The sequence below is a fragment of the Cornus florida genome, unplaced genomic scaffold (assembly GCF_030987335.1).
Source record: "Cornus florida cultivar Cherokee Brave unplaced genomic scaffold, ASM3098733v1 CherokeeBrave_3.0.0_Hap2_Chr08, whole genome shotgun sequence".
Taxonomy (NCBI): domain Eukaryota; kingdom Viridiplantae; phylum Streptophyta; class Magnoliopsida; order Cornales; family Cornaceae; genus Cornus; species Cornus florida.
The window spans coordinates 50,438,101-50,452,934 of NW_026775578.1; the positions used below are offsets into that span (position 1 = coordinate 50,438,101).

The 14,834-nt window shown below is 34.9% G+C and overlaps 1 protein-coding gene across 1 annotated transcript; it reads left to right on the forward strand.

Annotated features, from left to right (window-relative positions):
• The first annotated feature begins 6,445 nt into the window (after window positions 1-6,445).
• LOC132271694 (receptor-like protein EIX1) lies at window positions 6,446-13,498 on the forward strand. The gene is made up of 4 exons (XM_059773147.1): window positions 6,446-7,942; window positions 8,266-9,565; window positions 9,698-9,738; window positions 13,280-13,498. Exons 1-2 carry the CDS (start codon window positions 6,703-6,705, stop codon window positions 9,375-9,377), a joined length of 2,352 nt encoding a protein of 783 aa, XP_059629130.1. The 5' UTR covers window positions 6,446-6,702; the 3' UTR covers window positions 9,378-9,565; window positions 9,698-9,738; window positions 13,280-13,498.
• The last annotated feature ends 1,336 nt before the right edge of the window (window positions 13,499-14,834 follow it).

Sequence of the window (14,834 nt, forward strand, 5' to 3'; positions counted from 1 at the left end):
TTTTGCAGTCAAGCGCATTATTCGTTATGTCAATAGTACATTGAATTATGGATTACGTTATTCTTCTGAGTCTAACTCTGAGATTGTAGGCTATACTAATGCTGATTCGACTGGTAACATGGATGATAGAAAGAGTACTTTAGGTGGTTATTTCTATGTTGGTACTAATCTTGTTTCATGGTACAGCAAGAAGCAAAATTGCATATTTTTATCATCTTGTGAGGCTGAATACATTGCTGTTGGAAATTGTTACACATAATTGCTTTGGACGAAACAGATGCTTCTAGATTTTAGAGTTGATCAAGGTACTGTTCCTATCTTTTGTGATAATACTAGTACAATTAATATTTAAAATAATCTAGTTTTGCATTCTAGAACTAAGCACATTGACATTTGACATCATTTTCTTAGGAAATTTGTTGAATAAAATGTCGTGTCTTTGAAAAAAGTGCATACTGATAAGAATTTGGCTAATATTCTCACTAAACCATTAGATGCTCCTAATTTTTCTCATTTTAGGAAATCTATTGGTGTCTGTTGTCTTGATTAGATGCATTACAAAGACATAGTCTAGAAAGGATTTTCATGCATATCTTGGGTGTCTAGATTTTGTTTTTGGGAAGATAAGCACACCATATTGATTGAGTATGTTGAATACAAGGAGTTTAATGACACAAGGATTATCTATGGAAAACATACAATGGCTATGAATTGATGAATTTGGTTTTGCTTACTTATTTCGTATAGTAAATGAATCATTGATAGTACAATTACTTGAGATATCATTGTTTTGGTCAAAGATAATGTTGATATGATTGATTATTGTCTTGAAATTTAAACTTGATTTATGTGTTTTTAGACCAAAAGAGTGAAAAGAAAAGAAAATTGAAAAACAGTTTAGAATGAAAAAGTTTTTGAAAAAGAAAGATAAATATTTGCTATTTTGAAAAAGGAGATGGAAAAGGTTACTTTTGGGATTTTTCTGAACGCTACCTTAACTCAAAATAAATGGGAATAAAAGAAAGAGCTGGCTGCCCATAAGCGTGAAAGCCACCAATATGCAAAAAGAAAAATGGAGCATAAAGAGATAAAAAAATGCCTTTGCACATGTTGATTGTTTGATTTCTAAGGATATGTGATATCATTGATTCTTTGTCTAAAATCTGAACAATTGACAGATCATATGTTTTTGGAACTTGGTGGTGATTTTTCTGCACTTACTAAGTTTGTGAAACTTCATAGAATTGATCTTGGTTATTTCTATTGATACATATAATCTTGTGGAGCCTACATTTTCATTGGTTTCAATTTACAAGATTCATATGGTTGATTGTTTCCTACTTCTAGGATATTTCTTCCTTGAGACTCTTGTTAATTTGTGATAAAAAGGGGGAGAGTTTAGAGTCTTATCATTCTGGAGGAGAGATACTTTTGCATTAAGGGGGGGAGAACTTTTTGCATTAAGGGGGAGAACATTGATCATTGCATGTTTAAATTGCGTTAATATTCAGGCATTATTAGCTTTGCTATTTTATGTTTGTGTTTATTTTCTTAATTAAGCTTCAAGGGTAGTTGTGTTTGAGCTAATGTGTAGATTACAGGTTGCTACATGTGTTGAAGCTTCATGAGGTTCAAAAAAATTTCGCTGAACTGGTTCAACTTCAGCATTAAAGCCAAAATTTCAAATCTGTCCATCTTGAACCAGTTCAAGGGTGCTGAACTGGTTCAAGAACCAAAGGCAAAACTCTCTGGCCTTCTTGAGCCAGTTCAGCCCCTCTGAACCAGTTCAAGGTCTCTTGGTAACATTTCAAGTTTCAGTTTTCTTTTTGCTGAATGTTTCCTTTTTGAACCCAACTTCTTTTCAAGTCCTATACACGAAATTTTTTATATTTTCAGAGGGATTAAGACTTTATAAACTTTATATAAACCTTGTCATACACATAGGTTTATTCATGACTTTAGGGAAAATTAATTCTATATTTTGAAAAAACCTTTTAGAGAAAGAAAATTCAGAAAATCAAATCTGATTGTTCTGAATTAATTTATGAGAGCATACACATGTATTCATGAGTGATTTAGTAGTATTATTCTCTATGTCATCGGAATTGGAGCTATATTGAAGATTTAGATATTCCGTAGGAAGAGCAAGATTTAATTCTTTTACATCAAGTTTAGATCTTGAAAAACAAAAGTAAAAGCGATCACACTTTGAAAGGGTTGGAGCATTCGAGGAGTGTTATCTGATCTACCAGTTACTTTTCTACAAATATCAAGTATAAGCCTGAGGTCAAGTTGCTGTTGGATGGGGAATCGCAAAGCTAGAGGATTGTCAGCAATTGGGGTTTGGTAGAACGATAGGGTGTGAGCCAGAGGATTGTCAACAATTGGTGTTTGGTAGAATAATAGGGTGTGAGCCAGAATCAAATTTCGGTGTACTTTATTCCAAACATAGTGGATTAGTTTACTTTGGACTGAATAGTCCACGAGGTTTTTTTCATACAAACAGTTGACGTATTTTATCAACTGGGGTTTCCTCACTAAAAATCCTGGTGCAATCTCTCTAAATTTTTACTTGCTTTACTTTACAGTATTTATATTTGTGATTGTGAATGTCTAAATTGATCATATAATTTAATCAATCATAAATTGTGCAAGTTGACCTAATAATCAGATCTAGGTCATTAAAGGAGTTAATCATAATTAAAATCAACTAACTGTTTCTGCACCCCATGTAACTCTATTTTCACACATATACATGACGAACACTGAGGGAGGCAGTTTCCCCAATTCCTGCTCACCACCTGCAATATATACTTTCTTCATTGTTTTAGATACCGATTTCTTTTCCAATTTATTCTTTGCTATACTTTTTATCCTTGCCATTGTATTTCCCCAAATGTATAAAACCCTCACAAAATCACATGAATAATTTACCACTTTTGACGGAATAAGATGCAACAACAATAGCAATTGAACAACAAGAACTACTATTAAACAAACCAATTCAAAGGGAAGACGCACAAATGAAAATACAATACCGGCTCGGAGGCCAAACAAGATGAACCAGATGAGGGAGGATGAAGGAAGGAAGAAAGAGAGAAGAGAAGGTGAAACAAGAAGAAAAGAACAGAAGCTGAGGAAGTAAAGTAAAAATTGAATGAGCAAAGGGAAGCCACCGAAGGCGCACAAGTCGGAGGGGAAACCAGAGGAGGATAAAGGAAGAAGAACAATATAGAAGCTGGTAGAAGAAGAAGACAAAGATAAGATGATAAGCGCTGAAAAGTGCGCATTTAAACGCCTTAAGCTTGATCATTCTAAAACCTTATCCTATCTTATTTTTCCGTTTGAATCTAATTTCATGTTATTTCCCTTTTCAGGCACTTATCCCCAAAATAAGTCAATTCAACCGAATTAGAGCATAAAGATGCAATCTCAAGCTTAGAGGAAGAAAGAAGCAAAGTAGAAGCAAAGCGATGGAAAACAACAATCTTCGATCGATCAAACCAAGCTCAAATCGAACACACAGTGATCGTTCCAACAATGCCAAGATAGATTGAGCCTTTTGTCATTTTCCTCAGCAAATTAGCTTCTTCGATTGATCCAACATTCCTTCGATCGATCAGACTTATTTGATCTTATCCCCACCTACCATTTTTGTCCTTTTCCCAAAATATCCCGAAAATATTTCAAACTTTTCATTATTCCAAAAAGGCGCCGCCATGATTTGATCGATCTGACCACCCTTGTGATTGATCGAACCTCCTCAAGTGCGAGAAAAACAGAGTTTCAGCTAATTAAAATGTGTGCTCGGGGTGCAATCATTAATAGGTCCTAATGAACGAGGTCTAGGCATGGGGTATGACATTTGAGCTACCTATATGAGAGTTTTGGCTATTTCTAATAGAGAGGTTGCTTAGTTAGAAACTTAGCTAGAGATTAGGGAGAGACACACACAAATTGGGAAAGTTCTTTATCTCTTCTAAGGTTTCTACTAAGGAGGAAGAAGATCATTTCTAGCATGGAGTTAGCCCTTGAGGGTTGGATGACAACATCAATGAGTGGCTAAACATCTTCTTGGGGCTAGAGTTAGCCTTAATCATGCTTCCTAGACCTTGATGATTTGTAATTAATGGGGATTAATGTTTTAATACTTATCTTGACCTTTGATATATATAAATCTTGTTTCAACAATGATTTATGTGGTTTAGTACTTCCTATTGATCATTTAGTTCTATTCATATGTCTATGTATGCTATAATGAATGTTCATGTGTTTATCTCTAGATTTTGTTACATTGATGTATGTCTATGTGTGTTAATGTTATGAATCTAGTAATGGTCAAGATATTGTGCTTTAATGGAATACTCTTGTGATTTATTTGATGGTTCATACTTATTTCTTGATGAATTGTGTTTCTTCCTTAGTTTAATTAGTTTAATTTTCATGTCCCTACCTTAGTTGTAGTGTAGTTACCTTATTCCTTAGATAGGAGGACAATCCATACTTGTTGTTTGATGTTCCATACTTATGAATGCAAGTAGTATATTTCTCAATTTGATAATGTGCATCGATTGTGGGCTTATGGAATGATTAATGCCTTAATTTGATATATTATGCTATTCACTAGATTGGTTAGACAATGTATGCTTACTTGGCCATCCATGATAATGTTTCAATCAATAGCACACACTTCCACTTACAACACAATTTTCCCTTAATCCATCAAATGTTGAATGTCTAGGAAAGTAATGCTTAGTGGTGAACTCTATGACCGAAGACTTCTCTTTTATTCTCTACACCTTACTTAATTTAGTTATTTTACATTGCATTTACTTAATTTTAAATTGTAGTATAACCAAACTAATTAAATCATTTTTGATCATTCGACCTACTAATCCAACATTGTTTTCATACAAATACGACTGCTTTCCCTTTGGACGATCCCTACTCACTCTTGCTATGTTTTAGTCAAAAGTAGTAGTGTCATTCTATAAATTTAAACTTGGCCACATTTTTACACTTTTGTGCAACTCGGTTCCGGGCGACACCAGAAGATAATAAGTAAAAATGTTATTTGGGTAAGTAAATATTGATTTGGGTCCCACATATAACTTTTGTATATTGTATTCGTACATGGTAAATGAAAGTATGAACTTTTTTTGCAGTATTCGTACATGGTAAAAGAAAGTAAGTTTTTCAGACTTCAGTGCTGAATTGGCGCTTCATCATCAGTGACAAGGCAATGAGAAGGTAAGCTACGCTGACTTGGCTTTATTCTAGCAATTGGATCCTCTATGGACACCGTCCAGTGAGAGGTGCCATGGAGAGGATTTATGCCCTCTTTTACCTCGTCCACTTCTGACTTACACTTCATTGTCCTCCTCTATGGTGAAGCCAAAAGCGTTGTTGCTGGTTGGAGAGGATACTGTGACCTAAGATACACGCCGACCGCTGTCTCCATTGCTGGTGGAATCTGTTTGCACAGATTGGAATTCCTTCGGCGCAGAACTTCTCCAGTCGAAATCTAGCGAATTGACAGTTTTCCGGCGAGTGCCAGATCGGCTCTGACTTATTAGGGCGAAGCCAAATGGGATGTTAGAGAGATGCTGTGACAAAAAATGCGTGCGGACATCCGTATCAGTCGCCGATGGAATCTGCTTCTCCGGGAATAAATCTTCAAAAGGGCATTTATCGTTGGTAATATTGTTACGACAAGGATATATAAATTAATTATTATTATTAATATATAAAAAGGGCATTTATGAAATAATGATGAATGGTCCCTAATTGACATTTAACTTCTTAGTTTGAAGACTATTAATATTTTCGTGATCACTTTTTAATCATTAAAATCTACTGTAATTTTTCAAGAAATAGAGTTGCATCATAGCCACGGAAGTCTTTCACGTGGACTGACAAGTAAATTCTTTGTCCTTTGTCTGACGCCATAGATGAGTTTAGATGAACCTTGACTTTTCCTGGATTCATTTTCCATTCATTTTGGTCCGAGGTGTAATTTTGAAATTATATTTAGATGATTAATTAAATGTCAACTTGAGACCACCGTGCCAATCAATCCAATTTCATAAAATGAAGGAAGACAAAGTGGGGAGAGAAAATAGAAAAGAAAAAAAGAGAGAAAAAGTCGGCATCATATTTCATATTGTAGTCTATTTATACCGTTAGCCTAATTATCTCAATTGTGTTTTATTACTCAAAATCAATTGCTCTATATTTTTTGTTTTGACGACACGACACAATTAATTAAAATTTAAAAATTAAACACTCCAGCAGTGGGTCTTTCAATTTTTTTTTATTTTATATATATATATATATATATTTTGTCAATGGTAAGAAACTTACGTACCCATTTTGCTCATTTAGAGACTCAAACCTTTACTAGCTATCTACTTTAGAAGATAAAGGAGATACCACTATAACCCTGATTAAGATAGCAACATTCACCAACATCTTTGACTAACTTTTTGAAGGGAGAAATTTTTTTATTTTGGATGAGCAAAAAATAAGTAGGAGAAAAAGAAAAATATGTAGTGCAACTCCAGCAAGATAGTAGTATAAATACCGTTCATCACATGGTTAGAGAACACAAAGAAAACCAACCAATCTTTATTTGCAATCCTCATTGATTGATTGTTTTTGTTGCTTCATTAACTGTGAGTGTTATATTCACCCATTCTGAAAATGATCATCGGAGAACATTTGTACCTGTTGGTTGCTGTGGTTACTCTAATATTATGCGTGGAAATGAAAGCAGCTCTTGGATCATTCACTACTTCAGGAGCTGGAGATGATGCTAAAGTGAGGTGTATAGAGAGGGAGAGACATGCTCTCCTTCAGTTTAAAGAGGGTATCAGTTATGATTACGGCCTTCTCTCTTCTTGGGGGAGCACAAAAGAGATGAAAGACTGCTGCAAATGGAGAGGAGTCCAATGTAACAACATTACTGGTCATGTGGTGACGCTCGATCTTCGTGCCTCGCTCGGTTGGTACAATAATTATCAGCATTTGAAAGGTGAGATTAGTCCTTCTTTGCTTGAATTGCAGCATTTAAAGTATTTGGACCTCAGTTGCAATGATTTTGAAGGGAGACACATCCCAGAGTTCATTGGTTCCTTTACCAGATTACGATACCTCAATCTCTCAAATGCTAACGTTGTTGGCAAAGTTCCTAATCAGATTGGGAACCTTTCCAAATTGAGGTCACTTGATCTTGATCAGGGCATTGAAAATAATGGAAGTCTGTATGTGAAAAACCTTGAGTGGCTTTCCCATCTTTCTTTATTAAGATATCTTGATCTGAGCCGGGTTGATCTTAGCAAAGCTATAGATTGGATGGAAGCAATCAACAAGCTCCCTCTCCTAACAGAATTTCACTTAATCGAGTGTAGACTCAGTGTTGTCATTTCTCCGTCACTTCCGCTGATAAATTCTTCTGCGTCTCTTGTTGTCCTTGATCTCTCTGGCAATTCTCTGACTTCTTCAATATACAGTTGGTTGTTCAACTTCAGTACCACCCATCTTGATTTCTCTTCTAATCAACTTGAAGGTGGGATTCCAAAATCCTTTGGAAACTTGAATAGTTTACGGATATTGTATTTGGGTTACAACGAATTAACTGGAAAGATTTCAGAGTTCCTTCAGATCTTGTCTAGGGTTGCAGAGAAGTCATTAGAGATTTTAGATCTCACCGCGAATCGAGTTGGTGGTTCATTGCCTGATAATATCTCAACATTTTCATCCTTGAAGGCATTGTATCTTGAAGAAAATCAATTGAGTGGGCCTTTACCAGGAACTCTGGGACAACTTCGCAATCTTATTTCGCTATACTTGGCTAATAACCAGTTGATTGGAACACTACCCAAATGTATTGGACAACTTTCCATGCTCGAAAGTTTGGACGTCGCTGTAAATTTTTTAGAAGGTACAATCTCCTAAGCTCAACTGTCAAATCTCCACAACTTACTGTAATTGGATTCATCATCTTTTGACTTAGCTAACATTAAACTGCAGTTTTGATTGGAATGGTGCTTTTCAATTACATATTTTAGGTTTTTCATCCTGCCCATACTTCCCAAACCGGTGGCTTCAAACTTTGAATAACTATTGTGAGCTTGATATAAATAGGATTTGTCGATCTCCCTGGTTTTCTTGACTAAAATCTACCTTACAACCACTCATATGCCAAATTTGTTAGGAAATATTGTTTCTTATTGTTTCATTGATTGCAGCTCTAATCATTTGCAGGTCCAATACCACTAGTTCTTCCCAATGTCACATATTTGGATTTATCCAGCAATAAGTTTTCTGGGTCAATTTCATTCTTATGTTCGACTATCAATGAGAACCTCAGGTTTTTTGACCTCTCAGATAACCATTTATCAGGAAAGCTTCCTGACTGTTGGATGCATATGAAAGAATTAGTTGTCTTTGATTTGGCAAACAATAATTTGTTTGGAAAAATTCCACAATCTTTGGGTTTCCTGACTCAGGTTCAGACCTTGCACCTAAGAAAGAACAATTTCATTGGGGAATTGCCTCCTTCTTTGAAGAATTGCAGAAACTTGTTAGTTATTGATGTTGGAGAAAATAAATTGTCAGGACACATACCAGAATGGATAGGGACACACCTAACAAGTTTAATTGTTCTTAGTCTGCGATTGAATAAGTTCCAAGGATACATACCTCCAAATATATGCCATCTCAACTCTATTCAAATCTTGGACCTCTCCCAAAATAGTATATCTGGGATTATACCACACTGCTTCAATAATTTTACTACTATGGTTTCGCGGAATAAATTAGAAAATTTAATTTTTTATGATTTTACAGGTCATGATGGTTCCTATTATTTTGGTAGGTATATAGACAGTGCATTGGTGCTATGGAAAGGACAAGAGTATAAATACCAAACTACTCTAGGATTGGTTAGAAGCATTGATCTTTCTAGCAATAGTTTAGTTGGAAAATTTCCTAAAGAAATATCAAGTCTTGCAGAATTAGTTTCATTGAACCTATCAAGAAATTCTTTGACTGGACATGTTATTCAAAAAATAGGTGAGTTAAAAATGTTAGAATCTCTTGACTTATCTAGAAACCAGCTTTCTGGTGAGATTCCTACAGACATCACTCGCTTAAATTTTCTTGGTGTCTTGGATTTGTCAAATAACAACTTGTCTGGAAAAATTCCATCAAGCACTCAGCTGCAGAGCTTTTATACCTCTGCATATGCCGGGAATCATGAACTTTGTGGGCTTCCACTTCCAAATAAGTGCCCAGGAGATGAAACAACTCTTGATCCTTCGGTTACCAATCGTGTAAAGACAACATCAATCAAGGAGATGAGGATGGGGTTATAAACAGAGAATTTTATGTCAGCATGGGGCTCGGTTTTGGGGTTGGATTTGGTGGAGTCTTCGGAACTTTACTGCTCAAACGTTCATGGGAATATGTCTTTTTCAAGTTTTTGATGAAAATAAAAGATTGGCTTTATGTGACAACAATAGTGAATATGGCCAGATTGAGGAGGTGGTTTTAAAGCTAATAGGTAAATATTTCCTTTGGCTTTTTTGAATTAGCTACACTTTCACTCCAATTTTGTTTATGTATTAGTTATATTTTCAATACTTTAATGTCATTCTTTATAACACTTCAAATTGGTTCTATGTGACAAAAACAGTGAATATGGCCAGATTGAGGAGGAAACTTCCAAGCTAACAGGTACATATTTCCTTTGAATTAGCTGCACTTTCTCTCAAATCTGTTTTTGCATTAGCTAGAATGCTAGATGTTCAATATCTGAATAACACTCTTTATCGAACATCAAATATGGTCATCAAAAGTGCCCCACTAAAAAACATTTAGTTCCTCTGTTTGTAAACTAATTTTTGCTAGTCAATTTTACATTGATTAAAACCAATTGCTTACGTTGTTTATTATTGTTTTGCATTTTCGGTGGATGCTATTTCACCTAAGACATGAGACAATAAGTTCCTAGAGGACAATGCCGAGTTTTGCAGAACTGCTGCTGCATGTTGTCTCCCCTCTATGATCTTGAAAAATATAATTTTATAAATATTCTCTACCTTACTTATTCTGGAATTTGTTAGTGTTGATTGAAACACCACCATATTGTGTTGCACTATTTGTATGACGACTGGTTCTGCCTTGCAGGGCAAATCCTCTCACTTATAGTGACACTAAGTTCTTACTTCGTTTCCTATGAAATAGGGCAGTGTTGATAATGTCTGGATAATGTCTCCAAACTAGTGAAGTTCATTGATCTTCCAAATTCCTCAAAAATTCCTCATGAATGTTTCGAGTCTTGTTGATGCTACCATTCAAATCTTGAGTGTTAGTAAACAAAAATTAAAGATACATTGAAGTGTAAAAAAAAAATAGCGAAACTTCATCAAAAATAAAAGGAAAAAATAATATTATTTAAGACCATTAGAGTTAAATATCACATAGCCTACTATCAAAGAACTGAAGAAGCTCTCTGTTTTCAATGTAAAAATTGTTGATTATGAGTTGCGTGGTTCCCTTGAACTAGGTAGTCGTTCCCTAGAATCAGAATAAACTTATTGCCTCTGACATCAAATACAGTGCACCTGCAGGAAGACAGAAAACCTTCTCGGGAATGCATTTTGCTATAACAGCTGCTGAAAATTACACCTCAATTCCTGTGAGAGTAGTAACAATTATGCACTGTTAGCCCTGACAAAAGCGAAAGCCAAATTTTCACCAAATCCTTTATCTCTGTTGTTTTGAAAATGGCAATTTGCCTTCTCTGTATTTGGACACTACCCTCATCTCTACAGTTCTTAAAGCCTCTGAATGTAAATCTCTAGTCAAGAAAATTACTCACAAAATCAATCACTGGGAGCTCGGAACCTCTGCTGTACATAACTTGTGGTTTACAAGATTGGACAGTCAATATCAAAGAAAGTAATGTGCTTTTGAATTCGGACCTTCCAACGCTTTGAACACACAAGTTCTGTACATTTGAGTATCCCGGCTCCAATCACTGGACCATCAAACATCTCTCCTATGTTAGTAGATGCTTGTTCATAAAATCAGTTCTCTTCAATATGCATGTTTACTGGTCTAGCAATTTCATCTTACGTAAGAAGATCTCAAAAGCTATCAATTAGTGCTGCAGAAACTCTCTGTCGGTTGGAACTAGCCAGAGAACTGCAGCAGCAAAATTAGATTGGCACAATGTATGCAAACCAAGAAATGAGGGAGGCCTCGGATTGTAAATATTAAATACTGCACAAGGTAGCAGTTTTTGTGCATATCTAGATTTTCTGTCCTTCATTCTAATGACCATTCAAATTCAGTTCATTGGCCATTGGAACATATTTAATAACTTTAATATTGGCCATTGGAACATATTTAATAACTTTTTATGCCCTTAAAGCCACCCTTTCCCTCACAAATTCAGTTCATTGGCCTCACCATATTGTAAGTCTCAATCCATGAACTACACGTCCTCTCAGCCTTACCTGAATGCCAATTCTCTAATGTCTTTTAGCTGGAACAAATTGGTTCAATGGTATCAACAAAATGGAATAATAGATCGGAACTCAACGCTCATACAATACACAAGTAGGGCTTAATTAGTTTAGTCTACCAAATCTAATTGAGAGGAATGACCAAATATTTAGAATTTTAGAGGCTCGAGTTTTAATCCCTCTAGAGTTTTCCTTACTAAATATGTTTCTGTGAGATCCAGGCTTTTGTCTCTCAAGGGTAAGGTGGCTAAATATAACTTCCTAAATTTTCTCCTAATGCTTCTCTGTTGGCCGATTTCCCTTAAAACATAATAAACACTTGTCGGCTCCTCACTGGTCCATGTCACCGCTGAGGTGGCAGCCAAGTTTTGGTGCCAACACTCCCACACAAGAATTTTACATTTCTCATGCCCTTAAAGCCACTCTTTCCCTCACAAATTCAGTTCAATGGCCTCACCACCTGGTAAGTCTCAATCCATGAACTAGACCTCCTCTCAGCCTTACCAATTTCTTGAATGCCAATTCTCTAATGTGTTGTAGCTGGAACAAATTGATTCAACGGTATCAACAAAATGGAATAATAGATCCAAACTCAATGCTCATACAATACACAAGTAGTGCTTAATTAGTTTGGTCTACCAAATCTGGTTAAGAGGAATGACCAAATATTTAGAGGCTCGAGGTTTAATCCCTCTAGAGTTTTTGCATGCTAAATATGTTTCCGCGAGATGCAGGCTTTTGTCTCGCAAGGGTAGAAATTCCAGATAGCTAAGAACTCTTGCAGCTGACTGAGAGCTTCCTTCTACAGTCATTAGGCTAATTTCTTGTTCCTTTTGAAGTTCTGGCTCTTTTGCATTCAATGGCCAATGCCCTGTTGGCATTCTGATTGTCACTGTTTAGTCATGTGATAGTTTCAAGGTGGCAGATTCTTCCAGCAAGACGAGTTCTGCCTCCTCAACTTCTCACCCCAGAGAAATTTACAGCAGTGCATATCTAAAATCTGGTCTGAGGAGGCACTCGAGCAATGACAATGACTTGACCAGAAACCCAAACCATAACCAAGTCTTGCAGAATTTGTTCCGTTGAACTTAACAGGAAAAACATCATTCAAAAGATTGGTTAGTTGAGGAGGCTAGACGCTAATTTAAGTTTATTTAGTGTCTTGGAATTGTGAAATTAATAACCACTTATCCGGAAGAATTCCAACAAGCACACTCAACTGCAGAGCTTTCGTGCCACTGTAGTTGCCGAAAATGACGAATGATGAATATTCATTGGAATATGTCTTTTTGAAGTTATTCATCAACATAAAAGATTGTCTCTTTTATGTGACAACAGCAGTGTACATGGCCAGATTGTGGAGGATAATGTAAATATATTTTTCATCCCTGTCTTACCCTGTTTATTGTGTGATGGGCTTCATGAGCTCTTTAAGGGAACTATCCCAAGCTTAAAATAGGGAATTGAAAATCCATAATGTAAGTAAATGTGTTCTCTCATTCGTTTTTCATGCATTGGCTAAACTTTCATTTCTTGAATTAGTTTTTTGCTAAAGGTCCAGGATTTGAATAATTAATATTCTTTATAACACTTCCAATTCCCTGCATGCATGAAAATTGTCACATAAACAAAAAATTAGTCTTGGTTTATAAACTAGTTTTGGCTGGCAAATTTCAGATTGCTTAAACTGATAACAATTTTTTTTTTTTTTATTTAATTTCTTGTTCTTTTGTTTTGCATTTCAGTGAAAGCCACTTAATCCAAGTGATGAGCTTTTGTTCTGTTTGTCTTGAAGATAAGTTCCAACCAGACACCCGCTGAAGCTAGCACCTTTTTATTTCATGAAGAATATAATTTTGCAAACATTATGCATGTGATTTGTTATGGTGGTTATTGTAAATTGAGAGAGAAACATAATATATTTTCAACTATTATATACGAAGACTTCTGCTGGTGTTATTATTTTTTGATTCTCTTATAGATTTGTTTACTTGTGCACTCTTTAAAATTATGTTTTCCTAAATAGTACACTTTGCTCATAGTCTCACTTTTTTTAATTCTTTTGTTGTATATATTTTCTTTAAATTATGCACAGCTTATTTGTTACATTATACATTCTTATTTGAATAATAATAGTACTATTTACCTATCAAGGAAAAAAAATGTTTCGTACTGACTAATGTTTCAGTGCTTCCATGACCAAGTCTTTGAGGTAAACACAATGCGTTATGGCGGAGCTAATAACATTCCAATATGACACAAAATGACATTAAAGACACAAAACTTTCCTATTCCCCTACTACACTTTAAAGACTTAAAGTCCATATGCTCCAAATTTTGATATGACTCTTTTCATTTGAATGATACTTCGCTGAAATTTCAGTGAAGGAAGAAATTATGTGTCAAAAGAGACTCGGCCTTTAGTCAAGTGATTGAGAAACAGAGTTGCATTATAGCCGCATAATATTTTGACAAATGACTTTTGGTTTCATTTTCCTTTCATTGTGGTTAAAAAATAAAAAATAAATAAATAAATTTGTACTATATAAGATTCTTTTAAAACTGTTATATAGTGAAAGCTACATCGGTGACAACATCAACGACTTAGCCCAAGTGGTGGCACCTCTTCCTTCCTCCATATTGAAACAATAATGGGTGTGTGTTTATTCATTATAGAATTTAAATTCCTAAATTTATTTTAATATTTCATTGTATGAATAGCATTTCCTTTATATATTTTGGTTTCCGAGTTTGACAATGGGCATCTTAGTAAGAGGAAGTTTTTTAATTTTTTTTAATTTTTAATTTTTATTTTTTGGGATAATAAGCGGAAGTTATGCTTGTTCACAAGTAACAATAAACAACTTTGAATGCACAAAGTAAGAGATAAATTCAGAAAAAAAATAAAATAAGATAAATAAAATAAAATTGATATTGCATTGATAATTGAATTTGTGATTCAACTCTCTGAATTACATATATTGATAATGAAAGAAAATCCTAATTTACAAAGAAATTAACAACAACATCAATCCAAATTCGTTTAGACAACGAACAAATTCTGAAATATTCAGCAAGCTTACTATAGGATAATTGTTATTGGGCTAAAACGGACGAAATCAATCCAAAAAATCTGTCAACATGCCTCTATTGCGGTCCAAACAAGCCATATAAGCTTCGGCAATCACCTTTACATCAACACTGAAAATGAGGGTGTACACTTGGAAGACACTATTTGATACTGTAAGTGATAAAATAATACTATTTACTTATTGGGGTGACAAAGCTAATACAATGAGA